The 18,674-nt window shown below is 41.4% G+C and overlaps 1 protein-coding gene and 1 long non-coding RNA gene across 3 annotated transcripts; one reads left to right on the top strand and one right to left on the bottom strand.

The window, feature by feature from the left end:
* Positions 1-7,068: 7,068 nt before the first annotated feature.
* Positions 7,069-16,698, top strand: LOC125552736. 2 transcript variants are annotated; one of them, XR_007303766.1, is made up of 3 exons: positions 7,069-7,522; positions 13,008-13,091; positions 16,567-16,698. It is a non-coding gene; the product is annotated as an uncharacterized LOC125552736 (long non-coding RNA). The 2 variants fall into 2 exon arrangements; XR_007303767.1 differs by lacking the exon at positions 16,567-16,698 and adding an exon at positions 14,228-14,359.
* Positions 9,226-18,479, bottom strand: LOC125552735 (DNA topoisomerase 3-alpha-like). Its single transcript, XM_048716407.1, has 24 exons — positions 18,099-18,479; positions 16,604-16,782; positions 16,435-16,507; positions 15,988-16,110; positions 15,783-15,904; positions 15,643-15,715; positions 15,414-15,530; positions 15,207-15,290; positions 14,591-14,770; positions 14,332-14,460; positions 13,535-13,609; positions 12,995-13,084; positions 12,796-12,900; positions 12,063-12,097; positions 11,821-11,950; positions 11,656-11,708; positions 11,482-11,578; positions 11,271-11,388; positions 11,086-11,157; positions 10,893-10,976; positions 10,469-10,603; positions 10,178-10,366; positions 9,988-10,108; positions 9,226-9,679 (listed from the first exon to the last, which is right to left on the bottom strand). Exons 1-24 carry the CDS (start codon positions 18,390-18,392, stop codon positions 9,436-9,438), a joined length of 2,922 nt encoding a protein of 973 aa, XP_048572364.1. The 5' UTR covers positions 18,393-18,479; the 3' UTR covers positions 9,226-9,435.
* Between the last annotated feature and the right edge of the window lie 195 nt (positions 18,480-18,674).

Here is an 18,674-nt window from a genome sequence, read left to right as displayed (position 1 = left end):
GTAATCATACCTCACTTCCCGTTCCCAGTGGCTTGGCGGTCCATGACATGTGGGTCGCAGGCTTTGGTCGTCCGACGTATTTTGCGTTGGTCCATCATTTTGGTTGTCGGGTCGTCTATATACTTCACCCAGCTGGTACGCCTCGTGCGGGCATTTATGTTTTGTGTGCGCTTTCTCGCCTGCCGGGTAATAGCTACGATTTGCCTGGTTCATTTGTGTATCCCATCCGACTGTTGTGCCTTGTTGGCGGTCATCTTTGTTTGTTCAGCGGAGGGGCATGTGCTCATTATCCGTTGTTGGGGTGTTGGTTGACCTTCTCTGTTCGACATTGGATGGTCCAATCGTGGTATGCGCGGTCTAGCCAGCTGGTGAGCCTGCCAAATTAATGAACATTGCTTAGATTTGGCCCTTTGTTGTTTGCTTTCTACTCGACATCGCTGGTTCTATCCGATTGTCTATATCGTCAAGTATGCCTCCTGCGTGCCTTATGAGCTTCTTTCTGCATGTGTTTGATAGTTCCTTTCAAAAGGTCACACGAAAATCAAATTTATTTTGTTCCATTTTGTTCTTTGATTATTTTTATGCCCGTCAAGGAATGTTGATGTTGTCCATAGAAGAACTCAGTTCGTTTTTGTTTTGTTTTGTTCTTTTCTTTACCTTTTGTGTTGGCCAATGAATGGTAATGATGGCTATAAATAAGTTCTTATGTGACTGTTAGACTTCACCGCATGCGCGTGGGTGGGTGGGGGGGGGGGGGTACTTTTTTAACAATTTAGTTTTTTTTTTTTTTTTTTTTGGGGGGGGGGGGGGGGGGGGGGGGGGGGGGGGGGGGTACGTATTTAACAATTTAGTTTGTTTCGTTTTGTTCTGTGCTAGCAGGCTTGGACAACATTCTTTTCATCTTTTACCTTTTTCTGATCCTTTAAAAAAAATAGTGAACTCTTTTTAAATTAGCAAAAAAAACACGTGAAAAATTCAAAATTTTGAACATTTTTAAAATCCATGATTTTTTTCAAAATATATTCAGATCCACAAACATTTTCTGAATTTACAAAATAACAAAATTCAAGATATTTTTTGAAAATTGATGAGATTTTTTAAAATTCACGTTTTTTCAAAATCCACAAAGTTTTTAAATTCATGATTTTTTCAAAATTTTAAAAATAACCATTTGTTTTTTTTTGCAATTCAATAAACTTTTTTAGATCCACGATTTTTTTCAATTTTTGTGATCTTTTTAAAATAATAATAATCAAATTCAAGATTTTTATTTTTATTTTTTCTAGCTTACAAATGTTTCTAGATTCTTTTTCCCTATAAGTCGACCAATCAACAAGGTTGACCTGTCACCCGAGCGAACGAAGCGCGGGGGAGCGATAGAGTGCGTGAACTGCTCGCGCAGTTGGGCCGGCCACCCGACGCTCCAAGCGCTGAATAGGATCTCTCGAAACAATTTGCCGCCTTAAGCGTCAGTTATAGGCCATTTTGGTAATTGGCGCAAACCCATTCTCCTTCGATATATTTTAACAGATTAGCCCAAGTAAGACGAGCGGGATGCTTCCAGACGCGTTTTTGGGCTGGTTTTACGAAGCTTCTGTAAGCTTTCGACCGTTGTTTTTTCTTTTTTCAGTTTTCCGGACCAGCTTTTCTTCGGTTTTTTCATTTCCATATTTTTCTCTTTCATTTTTTTTCAAATACGTGCTTTCTTTCAAATTCGTAAAATTTCATAAATTCGCATTTCCTTCTCATTTTTTTGAACTTTTTTTCTTAAATTCCTGATTTTTCAAGATTTTCTGAACTTTTGCCCTCAAATTCATGAACTTGTTTAAAAATTGTGATATTTTTTCTGAAATTCGTGAAATTTCTTCAAATTCACTAACAATTTTATCAGATTTTTTGAAGTTTTTCCCTCAAATTCTTGATTTGTTTTCTTCTTAAATACGTGATTTTTTTTCTCTAATATTCATGTTTTTTACTTAAATTTGTGATTTTTTCAAATTCAAAAAAATTTCTGTAGTTTTTGGATTTCTTTCAAGTGCGTTAACTTTTTGGGGACTGCTACGCGTCGGTTGATGGATCTTTTTAAAAGATCCGCCGCCTTGCGAGTCGTTGGATTTGACCCAATCTAGCGCTGAACATTTTCCTCTACTTTGCAACTGACACCTTGTTGCAGAAACACTTGCAATAGAGATTGTGTTGTGGATTTTTCGCAACATAGGTTATGTTATAGGATCTTTTTGCAACGAAGTTCTTGTTGCAGAACTTTTTTGCAAGAGAGATCTTGTTGCAAATTTTTGTCAAGAGAGATGTTATAAAAGCTTGTCTAAGTTGTGAACCGTTGTGGTTTGCAACACTACTGCTATTGCAAGATAAGGTAATTAAGGGGCACGTGCTTGGCAGGTGAAATCACGAACATGTGCAAGTGTGTGTAAGGACGCGTGTATAAAGGGCGATCCAACGACTGCTTGGGTGACGGAACTTTCCGCGCGACCAGCCGGCAGAGTGTTGGCGTTTCCCTAACTTTTTTCATATTTTATGAACTTTTTTCCTCAAATCCGTGAACTTTTTTTGGAACCAACAAACTTTTTGTGCAAATTCATGAAGTTTTTCTAAATGTATGAACTTTTCGAGTGTGTAATACTCTTTGCAAAAAGTCAGGTCAAAGGTCAATACATCTAGTCAATGGCAGCCTAGACAAGTCAACCGACAACTAAAAAACATAGTAAATGAAGCGACCCGAGCTATCCACCAGCTCGCGTTGGTGGGTCGGCCCACATAGGCAGCGCGTGAGCGCCAGTTGATCCTATTGGTGCATAAGGCCCTTTTCATTGTTCCATGGTGTACAGGTACTAAGGGTGTCATATAGGAAGAAATATGATGTGGCAAAGCAATTAAAGAGGAGAGAGAGCATTATAATGACCCTAATAAAAATCAATGCTAAACACGTGGACCTAGGCAAAAAGACTACCAACCAATACATGAAGGAGTTTTATTATTAAACAATTAAATAGAGAAGGCTTAGCTACAAAACCTAAGCACCGATGCATTGGGGACATTAGTTGCTAAGCATCTTAATGCATTTAGCACTCCACTTTAGCACTAATGCATTGGGAGAGGTCTAAGGTGCCACATAGGAGCTCTCTTCCGCTGTGTATTTTCATTATTTTGAAGTAAAAATTACAGAAAATGTCCGAAGAAAAAATAGATAACTATACAAGTGTAATTATTGAACTTGGCCCGATAATTCTAATAGTATATTGTGCGTGCAATTGTCCATTAATCAAGAAGAACACTCTACAACCAGACCAACCGAGAGTTTATAGGGTTTTGTTAGCTGCAGCCGGCGCCACCATCACGGGGGAATTTTTGGTCCCCTCGCCTCTGGCTGCCATCTTGACGCTGAGAGGTGGGGGGACCTCACATCTTCAAAAGTTCTATGTTCTTCGTCATCGTCTAATGATTATCGTATTTTGTGAGGGCAAATTTACTTTCGTTAATTTGGCGGTGTCATGAGATTAGAGAGTTTTCTGTCCTGACAAATCCAAATCGGATTTGATGAGTTTATGTTGTGGTGTCAAACTTTTGTTGTTGTTTTGATTTTTTTGTAAAGTTGAAATCTTTCATCGACATCATGGTGAAGATATGATGATCCGACGTCCTGCACTTCTAGGAGATCATCCCCGACACAAGTACGTTCATCGATCAAGGCCTCCCATCTTTTTGGATGGACGACTCAAGGCGCTTTAGGAAACCATTATTGGTAATGTCCGTGCGGGTGTAAGGGTGATAACATCGTTGCTCTAATCCAATTGAGCCTCTTTACCGATGTCTTTGGAGTATTTCTTCCAGCAAAGATTGATACAGTGAAGATGATGTTTCCAAGTGATTTCATTGCAATTCTTAGTCATAGGAGTTGCTTTGTATTTTCTTGGATTTTAGATCCAAATCAGTGTATCTGTAATTGTTATAAGTACGAATAAATTACATGTGTTTCTCAAAAAAGAAGAAGAGAAAAGAACACTCCACACATCACAAGAAGAAGAGGAGCGAAAGCCTGGCATGGTAACCATTCGATTCCCATCGTTCACACGCCCATCTCATCTGCAAAACTAAAAGCTAAAAGCAAGAAAGAACACCACCAACAAGGAAATGGCAGCCTGCAGGGAGGCTGAAAGTAAAAAAGATTAGCACAGATTCCCAACACTCAAGTAAAAATGATCATTACACCTCACACACAAACCCAACACGCAAGTTACTTCTGATTCTTCACCGCCCATTTCACATCGTCCCATGCATGCAGAAAAAGAGTCCCAGCTATGTTGCTGCAGAGGTGCACGCTGGCCGGTTTCTTAAGGGTTAAGCCTGGAATCAGAACAACGCAACAGACTCGCGCGCTAGCTGTGCGTCGACCTGCAAAAGCTAAAGAAGCCAATCCTTTGCTTGGGAATAAAACCATGTACACACGCATGCATGCAACGTCAAAGTGCTAGCTGCGATGTCAGATGCTAATGCTGGCTGAGATTATCAGTAAGCTAAGCCTAAGTACGTAAATCAAATACCCCATCTGTTTTTATTTATGACCCATATTAGCTTTGTCTAAAGTCAAATTTTAAAAACTTTGTAGGAAAAAATATTACTCCATTGAACTAAAACCACGACACTTATTATGGATCGAAGGGAGTAACGTATACACCGCCAAATCAACACCATTAGATTCATCATTGAATATATTTTCATATCATAATTTTTTTTTGTTATTGCAAATGTCCACATTGTTTGCTATAAACTTGATCGAACTTTATAAAGTTTGACTTCAATCAAACTAATATGCAGAGTAAATATGAATGAAGGGAGTACATAAAGTCATGTGAAGCGTGCAGTCAAATTTATTTTTTGTATGTCACTGAATGCTAGTTAGTAATTAATTATATTAATTATCTACCTTCGACCATTGCACCACCAGGTTACTCACATAAGATTACTTCACAACACACCAGAAACCATAGCTTAAATGGTGGAACCAGCCCGCTTGGGTTCTTTCTAGACGGGTGCTCACATATTTTTTAAATTTATTTCAGGTTTTCTGGCGCTATTCTTTCGGCGGTATGATGTGTCTGTCAATTAAAAGGCATCTGTGATGAGTTCATCAATCTCAAGATCTGCCTGCTCAGACTTTCGAAGGTGCTCAGAAGGGTAGAGAGTGTGAAATATCAATTGGCATTGCTTATTGAAGCTTCAAAATCTAGAACTTCATCTGTTTTGGAACGAAAGCACTCCACTAGCCATCATGAAGTTGTGTCATGAACTATGAGAGCTTAGACAAGTTATCGTATAGCCATTTTGACTTGGATTAATTAGACATCATCAAAAGATCAATATATTTTGTGTTTTTATCTGTGTACATCTGCTCGGTTTGTGATGATAGAAAACGGAGGGGCAACACAGAAATCCAACTCGGTGCCTAGGCTCATCTGCTCCCGCTCAGAAAAAAAATCAAAATAAATACTAGAAAAATTCAAAAAAAATCCAATGTTTTTTTGTGTGGTAGATAATTTGATGCGTGAGGTCCGCTCCAAATTTCAACTCATTTGGGCATCTAAGCATTTGTCAGCAAAAAAGACAAATCAGGTCAGAATAGTGCATGAACAGTAAACTTTTCTACAGAACCTGAATTTGTCTTTTTTGCCGAGAGCTGCTCAGATGTCCAATTGAGTTGAAATTTGGAGCGAACCTCACGCATCAAATTATCCAACACACAATTTTTTTTGGAATTTTTGGAATTTTTCTAGTATTTGTTTTGATTTTTTTTCTGAGCGTGGGTGCAGATGAGCCCGGGAGCAGAAACTCCGCGTCCGGGGCAACACTCCTTCAAAAACATATAAAAATAAGAATATATTTCATTTTTACCCTCTAATTTGTCTCGTGATAGCTCTCTTATCTCACTTAAAATTGTTATATTTTACCCTTAGTTGTGACCTTATGATGACTTTTACCCTATTCCATTATGTTTTCCAAATTTACATGTCAAAATGATGATGACAACTGACTAGACGGCTTTTGTCCATCTCCCTAAACTCTAGTGTCTTTTTTTCTAAAAAATTTCTTTTCTTTGTCAGGTTTTCACTCGGTTTTCATGATTAACCGCGACTGTTAGTTTTTGGGCCGATTCTTCCTATAAGCTGAATCATCTCTCTTCTTGATGAAATGCGGGAACCCCCTGCGCTCGCATGAGGTTTCTCAAAAAAAAAAAAACTGACTAGATGGACAATTCTTAACCCGTATTCGATGAGGCCTAGCTATATATACAACGTTTGGCAGTATTGGCGCCACACATCTGTATGACATAATTCAACACAATTTTATAGAATTCAACATATTTTAGTGAAATTTCAAGCAACTGGATATGATTCGTTACTCCCCGACAAATACATGCCTGAGTTGTCCACCGCCATCTGCTTTGTAATCATAACAGTTGAGTATAACTTGTCTGTTTGAAAGATAATAACAAAATGAGGCGAAATCTATTCTAAGTAATGAAGGGTCTGGGTCTGTCCGTGTCTCAATCGAGTGGGATTTTTTTAAGTCTCAATCAGTTTAGAAAAGTGTCATGTCTCAATCAGCTAAGAATTTTTTAAGTCACAATCGGTTTAGAAAAATGCAACTTCGGTTTAGTGAAAGTTGTAACCCGAGACCTTTCACCAAACTGAAGTTGCACTTTTTATGAATCGACCGAGCCTTAAGAAAATCTCAGCCGGCTGATACTTACCAAAAACCCTTTTTAAGTAAGATAAAAGTTGCATTAAACTTAGACACGTTTTACTGTTCTGTACCTTGATAAATCTAAAACAACTAATTTGGGATGGAGGAAGCAGAATGCACTCGGTACCTAGTTTATGTCGATCGACGATTAAGAATAAGTAGGGCTTAATTAATCAGGTTCATTTGTTGTTTATGGGAGATGTGGTGTGTGAAAGCAACAAGCGGCGAATCAAAGAAGCATGCATGTGGCAGCTCGTCTGCCATAAGGGTTGGAAAAGCGGCGTAGCGGCCAGCGTCCTTTCATTTGCCTCGCGCGCTTGCAAGACACAAGCTGTGGCTTATCTTGTAACACCTTCTTCTGATCAATGAATTTGGCAGTTCTCCTGCCAACATTCAAAAAAAAAAAGAAACAAGCTGTGGCTTCATGGCTACATCTCTCCCTCTCTGGCGCCACCAAGCGTGCACATGAGGCCATATATATGATCTCTGTCTCTCTATCTCTCTCTAGATCGCCTACTCCCTCTCTCATATCTCTCTTACCTCCGGTCCGGTGCATGGCAGTTGAGGGGAATGTTGTCTGGTTGGAGACCTGGCTCGCACGACGGCCGGACCCCGGATCGATCGACGGCGTGCGTGCGCGGTTTCGGACCAGGCTTCATTCCCCCCAACTCAACCCTTCTTCTATCGGAGACGACGGCGGCTAGCTGCAGCTTGTTTTGTTGGCCAAGCTGGGAATCGGAGCAGGCGCCGCGTTTTCTTTGAGGTAAACCGTCTGTCCCTCGCATATTGATCACAGATGGACGTCGGCCCAGGCGATCATCGATCGATCCTCCATGATTCTTCTGATAGCTTGGACGGCATGTTTCTTAGCCATCCGACACCCAGTTCTTTGGTCGATCAGTTGCCATCCTACTGTTTTTTTTTCCTTGTCGTGGACTGGACAAGATTTCAGACTTTCAGTGATTCTCTGTGATGATTAATTAAGTAGTACCAAGTACATCTTTCTCTTAGCATATTGTTGTTTTTAGAATCTTGAACTTGAAGCTTGCCTTGTTAATACAACTCTGTCTGCGTGTTAGAGAGAGAGAGAGAGGGAGAGAGAGAGAGAGAGAGATTAGGGCATAATAAGCAGCTTAAAGCCTCCTTTCCTTTAGCAAGCACAAATACGTAATGATAGCAGCTCGTAGTAGCAACACATGCAGAGGAATGTACGTACAGTGGCAACACATGCACGCAGGCTAGCTGCACTGCACTGCACTGCTGCAGCAGCATATATGCTAGCCGGTGGGCGTACGTGGGTAATGATGGGGCCACAAAAGCCAGCAAGCTGAGCTAGGCTAGGTTACTTTGATGGATGGATGGATCGGTTGTGTGTCGTCCTCGTTACGGGTCTTTCCGATCATGGAAACATCGCTTCCAAGGTTTTCCAGGTACGTACATACATACGTATAATAAGCCTCTCTTTACGAATCTTTCCGATCGATCAAGGTGATGCAGTGAAGCATCTCTGCAAAGCTGTAGATATGCCGCCTGCCGACACCGTTCGGTGTGGAGCCTACCTACCTGGGCATACATTTCAAAGCCCCCTCTCGTATATAGATATTCTGGTCTCACTCATCACTAGGTAAAGTAAAAAAAGGTTGGTCAATTTCACATGATTAGAGGGGAAAACTAACCCAAATATAATGTTTTTTTAAGAGGAAAAACTGCTGCGCATTCAAAGTCGTCGAGCAGTCGAGCTGCGGGTGAGATGGGCTACATCGGAGTGCATGATTGACAAGTCACCGAGGGAAACAAACGGTCACACCTAACGACCCGACCCATCATTCATCAGCGGTCCGATCAGCGAAAAGGTTATTAGACTAGTCACAATGAGTAGTAACTTAGACTATTAACATGCATATGTTACTAGTCTATGTTACTACATCCATAGTGGGTAGTAACATATATGTTGTGTCATGCATCATTTTATTTATTACATTGTAGACTAATCTTTTTTTGATATGTGTGATGTTACAGTAACTAGCTATGTTACCACATGCCTCTCTTTCTTCATTAATGACATGCCACATCATTTATTTTTCCTAGATAAGTGTGATGTTACCACCTATGTTACTCCCACTGTGGATAGTCTTGGCGTCCGGTGAATGCTGTGGTCGTGCATCACGAAAGCGACCTGACGAAATAGTGGTTACTGATGGGTGGTTCATTACTGATGGGTGTAGGGCAAGGAAAAAAGCGGTAAACATGATCCATTTTTTCCGCTCCACTTTTTTGACTAGAGACTTTGGGATGGGATGGAATGGATGGAATTCATGGGTTGGAACTGTCGGAAAGAGCTTTACATGGACGGATTGCATGCCATACGTGCACCGCAGCTCACCCCGCACGGGTGCGTCTCCATCATTCCGATCTTCATGCCATGGAAGAACCGTTGGTTTCCCTGTGACATTTGTAAGCGTTAAGTTTGAGCAAGTGTGCCTTTTCGCCTTCGCGTTATCATGATCTTCCCGCCGGCACGTGCGTGTTCGCAGGTTTTGGCGTGTGAGTTGACACGGGCTCACGCATCCAGCTTCGCTTGACAGCTTACGAGCAGCAGCACCGTCAAATCACTAACATGGCCTATGATGGATGCACTAGCATTTGCTTCGTGCGTGCTAAGGCTGCCGATCTGTGCTATCGCCCCCGGTTTGGGCATGCGTTGGCGAAGTGGGAAGGGTCGCCGCAGGTGAAGCAGCAGCCGTGCACGGTGTCCCCAGTCGCCGAGACGAACGTCATGCCCTCGGCGTCGGCGTTCCCCCGGCCCCTCCTGCCTCGCCCGCCGCCTCTACGACCTGCCGATGCGGATGCTTGCCTGCCGCCACCGCGGCTGCCGCGCCCACGGCCCCTGGGCGCCACGTTATCCAGCTCGTCTTCCCATCTGCATTGCATGTACAGAGCGTCAGGCAAGAGAATTCCTGGGCTATTAAACTTGGTGCAAGCTTTCCGTTAACAAAGCAAGCAGGCGAGCATATAACTATTAACAAAAGTTGATGGCAATCATATATGCAAAGAAACTCTACATAAGTAGTGATTGCCCTGATTGAGCTAGTTGCATATGCAGTGTAGTGCTACATGCATCCACGGTCTCAGGTAGTAAGATCAAGCAATTTTATTGTGACTATTAGTTTGTATCAGGTACTCCACAGACAACAAAACATTGTGCAATAAGGGGTTAAGACAGCATACACAAAGAAGCCGCATCCAGGATTTTGACATTTATAGAACTTCCTCCCCCTGTTCGCCTCTGTATTAGCAGTTCGGTTTATGCAGGCCTCTCCACATGTAGTGCAGAGTACTTGGCCTGCACCTGAAAATCACTGAAGATTAAGGCACCAGCTCTGGATAAGAATAGAGAAGTACGTAGCACTTTACATACCTGATGATGATGCATTTCTTGAGTTTTGGGTAAGGCCCGTGTGGGTCGAACGAAAGCCTTGTGGATTCACACCAGGTGTCTGCTGCTCATTAGCAAACTGGCTAGCCGTACGAAAAACGGTATGCAAATCCTGCCTTGGAGTCCCCTGCCTTACTCCGACACCACTCGGAGTCTGGCTTTGACCTCTCCCTGCAAAGTCATGTGATGATAAAAGAAGCCTCAATGAAATGAATGTTTGCCATGTATTTGGAAAAAACAAACCATGGAGACACTTGGGGGGTGAACAGAAACCTTGGGGGTTCACAGCAGGTGTGTGCTGATTAGCAAATTGCCCCGTTGAACGAGAACCAGTAGGTAAATCCTGCCTTGGAGCCCCCTGCCTTACACCACTCGTAGATGTAGTCTGAGTCTGGCTTTGGCTTCTTGCTGTGAAGTAATATAATTTGTCACAAAATAAGCTTGTATGAGTGGCCATTATAGTCATGTGTCCAGAAAAGTAAGACATGGATACAACGGAAGCAACAACGGAAAACAAGCATGCTTAGCATTTTATCTTTATGAGAGAAAACTGGAAGCTCCTATTAAGAAAGTAAGCATAAAACTGTGTTCATTTCAGCCCCACACTGCCACACACTACCTTTATTTAGAACTGTAAATGGATGAGCACAACAGTCGGCCCATGTATGAAACAGACAACGAGGACAAACATCCATACCTGGCATCGTAGTCTGGTTATGATGTTGAAATCTACTCATCTCTGTAAGCTCTTTGAGTACATCGTCACATCCACCAATGCAACCTATCAGAGTAAAGGATAGGTATGTCATGATATGACCTTAAGCACTGGTAAGTTATATCACGTTAACTAAAACAGGTATAAAACTGCAATTTAAGTTAAGATAACATACCTAGGTGATCAACATCGAAACTTGGTGGGATATCCCTTCGGTTGAACTTAAATTGGATCTTATAAACAGGACCTGTAAATGCGGTGGATTATCATTTCACTGAGAGAAACAGCAGAATATTCAGGCCATGCAAACATAAGCCAGACTGGTAGTACAGTAGCAAAAAATGGGGAACTAATGATCACCTGGAATGCAGGTAGGACAAATTTGTTGCGTCACAGCAGCTTCTGCAAGGGACCCGGGCAGCCATACTACATTTCTACACTGAGGAAAGCCCCGACAGCCAACCATAAAACCACCATTCTGGGACAAGAAAAGCAAAGCTCAAGCATGCGCCAAGCATGACACGTCCCAATTCCCTGAAGAAATGAAAAGAAGCACTGGAAGACAATTTACCGGCCTTCGCTTCAGCAACATTTCAGAGTCATTGCATGCACCACAGGGCCTTACAACTTCAATGGTATTTTGTGTCTCGTTGATAGGTCTATTTGACCTAGAAATAAAAAATAGTCAAAGTGAAGCTATAAACGTGCAGCAAGAAAAGAAGAAAATCAAAGGGATCCACCAAACCTAGCAAAGAATGTTCCCATTGCATCAAGGAGCTTCACTTTGTTTGCTCTTGCCTACATGATCACCAAGTGGTCAACTTACAAAACATAAATTTAGAGCAACTGGGTGGGACTGTACTAATTCAATTGGTGACAACCATGGAATGCTCAGTAAACCACAACTTACATCCAGAAAACAAGCCTTCATCTGCTGCAAACAACCCTCAAGTACTTGCGCTTTACTCTTTGTACCGACACTAACTGATTTCATGTCAGCTTCCATCATTGCTCTTAAATAAGGTTTCCAAAGCTCATACCTAAAATTTTGAATTTCTTTGAGGAACTAGGTACATTTCATCCAATATAAGTTGAAAGGTAGAGGTGTTCAATCTTTTTTTTGAGAAGGTATAGATATAAGAATTAGCTTACCCCATTTCATCATAACCCATTACCAACGCCTCCCCCTACATTTACAAACACAAAAAACAATGGAAACATGTCAATGGAAGAACTGTTACTTTCTGCACACTGGAGAAATGCCAATTAAAAAATCTAAATAAAAAAATTTGACTGTAAAAAACATGATGAGTACTAATTGGGAAGGAAATCTAACAGAAGGCGTCACATTTGCATTAATATGAATTGGATTCTGCTATTTACTCAGAAATTAAGCATGTTTTACATAAGCAAAATGTAAAAGCACCTTACTTTCAGATATCAAAAGTATTACATAGATTACTGATGATAAGAGTGGCTTCCGTACGGAAGCGATGGAGTTTCCACAGCAAAGTACTCCCTTCGTTCCATATTAGTTGTCATTGATTTAGTACAAAGTTGTACTAAATCAGCGACAAGCCGACAACTAATATGGAACGGAGGGAGTATTCAAGATGAGAATTATGTGTATTTTCTCTCCTGAGTTTTGAATATATCATTTACAAGAAAAGGTTGCACTTAGTAGTGTGGCTAAGGAGGCGCTTCACAAAGTGCGGGCAAAGACTTCTTAAGCGCACTTCTGGGTTGCTAAACAAGCTAAGGTCCATGAGGTGCTATATTGTAAACACACTATTAACAAACACAATCATAACCATAAAAATCATTTAAACAGCATATATGCTACATGCAATGGTATAATGGAGCTTTCGTATGGCATGAAACACACAAGATTTGTTGGGGAGAAACGTGAATTTGCATCTTTGGTTGCATAACAACGGTCAAGTAGCTTTTTTATGTGTTCATGCATGGTTGCATCGGTGCCGATTCCTGCCTGGAAATAGCACCAAAGGGAGTCAGACATTTGCACAACTCAGCACTTTAGAGTAATAAAGAGTAAACATAGAAGACAAGAAGAATTAATGTACTTTATCCATGCAGCTAAGGAGGTCAGCTTCAGCAAGAAGAGGTGGTGGTCGAGTTACTCCTGAATCAAGTGTTAAAGACGTCGGAACAAACTGCAAGGTTTTGTATTGGCGTTAAAAATTATTGTTGCATTGAAATTAAAAGGAAAAAGATGTTCAAGGTCATAATCATTTTTGAAGGAATTGACAAGCAATTGATCCCTACATATTAAGATATCAGGCAATTAATCCATACCCATTATACTGACTGATATGCTACAATATATATTGCAACCTTCCTATGCGTCACCAATATTTACAACAGCATACAAGTATCAAGATTTCAACTCAAAATATGACGTCTGGAAAATCTTCCCATACTGGGACTTCTTTTTTATCTCAACTTGCATAGGAGGCACGAAGAAACTAACAGGAAATGTTTTAACAAATACTCCCTCCATTCCAAAGGAAGTGTCGTGGTTTTAGTTCAAATTTGAACTAAAACCACGACACTTATTTTGGAACAGAGGGAGTAGAATAGAAGTAGGGTAGAATGTAGCAAACCTGCTGTCCAATGGTGTATGTTGGAAGTAATGAACCACCCCATGAGTCATAACGATAAACGTCCAAATAATTTTTCTACAGAGAAAGTATAAAAAAAAATTATTACAAAGGAACTTTTACACATCCCAGATGTATAAGAGAATGGATGACTCTTACTGGACCAAAAAACCTTGGTGACAGTTTAATAAATCTAGTAATAATAAGATAAATAACTTTTCTTGCACGGGTTCGCTGAGCAGAGCATTTCTCTGTACTAGCATAAGGCCATGTTTACTAATAAGCCACCTAAGTACCAATCAGCGTCAAGGAGAAGCAATTATTTGTCACACATTATTGTTAAACTGCATGTTGTTTATCGGATTCATTTTTGAGAAATATAATTCCCCTTTGTGTCCCTTTTTCAGAAAATATTATATCATATAAACAAAATTGCAATAAGTTATTTTCTATGAGCTTTCCCAGCTCTACGCTCATATGTTAGAAACAACCAAAACATAGCACCACATCAACATTAAGTAAATAAGGGAATCAGCTAAAGCTACATCACCTCTGAATATTAGGTAATTGCAGATAACATACATTATTCTATGCTTGTTTCTCAGCTATATCGATAAAACTGGTATTACAGCTACATTGTCTCTGTACATTGGGTAAAGTTACTTTATTACTGATATCATAACATTTCCATGCCAGAGAATAAGGAGACATGACAAGTTTCATGTCTGTTGAAATATGGGTAGTAGATTATTAGACGTAAGCAACAATAGAAGATGACAGCAACATTTGAGGATGCTCACAGCAAGTACGACACGCCCTGATGCATTGAACTGTTCACCAGCAATGTCAACTTCCACGGTTGTCTCGGCTCCAACTGCAGGTTGGGAGCAACAAGCAAGGAAATGGCGAACAACTAGCTCATACACTTTCTGGACAGCAGAAACAGATACGGAAAACATTATTAGATTTGTGGAGCATAAAAACAACAGATTTGAAAAAATACTATAAACTGATGTGAGACTGATAGATATTTCTCTTCTATTTGGTAGTGCTACGTACCTTGTGGTCTGGAGACCAGTTGTTTTCACCAGTCGAAAACTTTGTTGGATGAATAGGAGGATGTGCCTTGTCATCATGACCACCATTGCTGGGATTTCTCCAGAGCCTTTCTTCAGGATTCAGAAGACGTTGGGCATACGTTCCCCAATCAGGATGATCCACTTGTTCACGTACAATTGCCTAAGTAAAAGGGAGCAACCCATGTCAGGGCAATCATGCCAGGATGAGCAAATGAAAATTAATAACAACTTAAGAGTAAATAAATGTTTATTCATCGCAAGTATGAGTTGGACAGTAGAGATGCCTTTTATATTTTTCTTATGGTTATTCAGCAATGAAGATCATCAGGTGGTAGAAAACAGGAGAACTATGCCTATGAGGCCATGGCTACTTTTTTTCCAAACTAACATTCACTAGAGAAAATTGTTTTATAATATGTTCCTTTTTTTAGGATTACATGTTCTTTAGAATTTGGTTTCCTTCATGGAACAAAATAATATCATGTAAAATATGTTAAAAGTACAACACTGTAGGTATAAATCTAGAAAGAATGTGTAAGCAGAATCAGGACAATGAATAAAAACATGGACAAGGCATGCTAGCATTCATAACTGACATGCAGATCAGTGTTTGGAGAGAAACTATCAGTCTCTGTCCTGGGATAACTAATGAATCCACCTTGGTAAAGTTCTTCAGCCACCTGGTATGAATAGCACAAGAGTTCAGCAAACGAAGCAATTAGGAAATAGAGCTACGCATTTTTTACTAGCAAAACTGTTAAGAAAAAATAAGACACCAAAAGGATTTAGTTTTTCTAATATACCTTCATTGTGTGCTCTGAACTCATTCTGCAGCACCTAGAAGCACGTTTCTGAAGCTCCACGGTACTTAGTGGGTATGGAGGGTATTTTAGTTTCTCCTGATTCCTGACATTCTGTACCTGTAGAAATAAAATAAAACAACTAAAAATAGGTACCTCTGATCTGTCATTAAAGTTGTCCATCATTGTTAATATTGTAACCAGTGGTGAAATAGAAGATGTGAGGACTCACTGTTGCCATTGGTTCATGGACACACATTTCATAGATCACAACAGCGGATGAGTAATCAAACAAATGGCCACGTCTGCCAAACAAGAATATGTCACACAACTTTTCTAATTGAAGTTCAGGACGGCTGAAGTGAATCTTACATCCAAATAAACGACGCGGTGCCTTCATCTGAAGTGTGAGAACAATTTATTGTCCAGAACTCTTCAGGTTCATGAGCTTGTATCTCCCAGAAACGCTCAACTATAAATCCTAGAGTTGGAAACTGGAATGAAATGAAAATCTTAGACAGGGAATAATAATGCGTATGCATTCAATATGTTCAGTTAATATTATATAGTGAGGTACCTGGCAAGGACCATAGCTCAGAACCATATTCCTTTCTTCCCCACTGACATCAAGGACAAATGCATCTTTTAGCAGCATTGTTTGAAACCTAGTGAAGGAGGCACCTATGCGAAGGTCAATTTCCTGTAGAAAAATTCTTATTATTATCTGTGCTTTTGAAGACAGCAATAAGGCGCAAACAAATGTTTATTCGTTTGATGAGAAGAGGAGTGCTGATGCTATTCTTTTGGAGAAAAACGAAGAATATTAGCAGGACAGTTTGTACTAGCATCTTTGTGTGTTTTAGGTTTATTTGTACAAAATTAGTACAGAGGCACAGCGTCAGAATATTCTCATGGCTCTCTGTTTGCTGGCATCGTAGTAATATTTGTTTTGAGTGGATAGTTGGCACACAAGAATATTAAGCATCAATGACAATTTGACAATAAGATGCAAAACTGAAGTAACCTGTCTTGCATCCACAGCATCAGCAAATAGCTTGTTGGGTCTGGCAAGATGTTGCACAGCTTCATGTATTTCCCTGCAGTTCAATTTGTAAGACAATTAAACTGAAATGAATATGCCATCTTTCCATAACAGGAAAACAGACGGTCCAAGAATCTGGAGCAATCAATACCTGGGAATCAAAGCTGAGAAGCGAGCTCTCCAAATGTTTAGATTACGGTTTGCGCCCGCACAAATGTCAACCACTTCATATGCGATATTCTCACCCTCTCTATCACAATCAAGCCATAACACAAGCCATTGACACGTCCTAGCTTCCTCTTCCAATGTTCTCTTTATGTCCTGTTTATCCTGCACTTCATAAAACAAAATTCATGAATAGATCACGAGTTCAGAAAAGCTTAGCTTATACTAATGTCATGATCATGCCACACCCATCATAGTTTTGAACAAAATACAAGGTAATCTCAGTGTGTTCACAATGTGTTGAGCAAATATAGACAACTGAATATTGACACTGAAGCCTGACCATGGTTGTGTATTCCTCGATTAACTCAGAAGTGATAAGAATGTTCCAAGAGCAAACCAAAAGTTTTTTGAAGAAAACAAATAATGCAGCTGATGAACGGAGAGCACCAAACAATACATGCTCTCAGGTCCTCAGCATCCAACTTTCATTAGACATAACACGCTTTCCCTTTTTGTACATGAAGCGATGTCAAACAATATCAGCTAGCAAGCTTAAGCATTGCTATGGCTGTTTCAAGCAACTAGGAGGCAGTATAAATTTGTCTGGTGCTGGAATGGGAGAATAAAGAACAAGCTGGAGCCTGGAGGAGAGGACACCCAGATGACTGGGGTAAACCATTGGGACTCATGTTTCTTGTCAGGTCTGTCAGTACTTTGCTTGGCTTCCGCATTTTGCTGCATGAGCTTCAGAGTTGCAGTTTTTTTACGTTTTAATGTATGAAAATATTGCTCCAAAGCCTATAAGGGCTAGAAACTAAATGAAGCTGTAGATAAACTTTTATTCCCTTGTAACCTGTTTCCTATGAGCACTATTTCTGCCAAAGGGGGTTGATCGCAGTTTCCAGTAACAAGTGTACAAGTACACGAATATGTCCGCAATAACAATTCACAAGTTTAGCCTGCAGTGTTCCCCTCCTAGTACCACAGCTCCTATGGTGCATCGCATACATGTGTGTGACCATAACAGTTTGCGATTGAGCAAATGACAAAAGGTGATCGATACCAAGCCACATCCATTCAACTCCGAAAAAACTGCTCCTGATGTGGGATTTAACAAATTTACTTGCAAAGAGTAGCAATGTGGCATGAACAAAAACAGCATCGTCATCCGTTGACACTACCAATCGGGCACTTAGCAGCATGCCCGGAAAATTCTTGAGGGAATCAAGGTATAGAGTACACCACAACACTCCGCACATCCATTGCTCGACGAAATTCCCGTAAGGCATATATTTCCTATGTGCTGAACGCGACCAACCCCACAGACGCGGGCACATAGATGCCACGAAACACCCCCAACATAATGCCTGAACCAATCAAAGGAAACGCGATAGACCACCGTTCACAGGCCGCGGTACCCGCGCGCACGAACTGTTCGGCGGAATGCACGAGCAGGGGAGGCAGAGAGGGAGGGGCACCTGGGGGACGGCCTTGCGGACGGGGGCGTGGAAGAGCTCGGCGGGGTCGCAGGAGTACCAGCGGCGGTAGCGGTCATCGAAGTCGAGCTCCATGAGGTGGCCCGTGACGGAGGTGACGAGCATGTGGCAGGCCTGGGCGCCGATGGCGTAGTTGAACTCGAAGACGCGGTTGTAGCGGGACCGGCCCGCCCGCGACTGCATCCCCCCGCGCGACAGGATCTCCGCCACGGATTTGGCCACCGACGGCTTCTCCGCCACGTTCAGCACGCGGATCGCGCCGCCGCCGGGAGGCATCGCGGGAGGAGTGAGGGAGGGGGCTCCGCCGCTCGGGGGTGGGGGGAACGGGGAAAGGGCGGGAGGTTTCGGCCCTCTTTGAAAATTTTGGTTCGGAGGGGATCCCACCGCTCGAGAGGGAAGGTGGAGCTATTAGCGGCGGGCGTTTTTCTAAGCGGGCTGGGCTGTAAAGTTGCAGGGCCTATGGAATATATCGCTATGGGGTTTTCATTTGGCCCAGTCGGTATTTTGCGTGCTACAAGAACGCACCGCGCAATCAATCCGAACTTTGTTTTTTGAATT

Source organism: Triticum urartu, chromosome 4, assembly GCF_003073215.2.
Source record: "Triticum urartu cultivar G1812 chromosome 4, Tu2.1, whole genome shotgun sequence".
NCBI lineage: Eukaryota > Viridiplantae > Streptophyta > Magnoliopsida > Poales > Poaceae > Triticum > Triticum urartu.
The sequence above is the reverse complement of the archived record's forward strand: the minus strand, read 5'-3'. Positions and strand labels throughout refer to the sequence as shown.

Excerpts from the sequence above, each read along its gene's own strand:
- LOC125552735 (XM_048716407.1), bottom strand. The coding sequence starts at position 18,392 with ATGCCTCCCGGCGGCGGCGCGATCCGCGTGCTGAACGTGGCGGAGAAG. Across the intron at positions 12,098-12,795 it reads GTTTCTCCCCAACAAATCTT|GGGGAGGCGTTGGTAATGGG; the intron begins GTGTGTTTCATG and ends TTGTAAATGTAG. Across the intron at positions 9,680-9,987 it reads CCTGGATGCGGCTTCTTTGT|ATGGGAAGACGAGCTGGATA; the intron begins GTATGCTGTCTT and ends CATGCAATGCAG.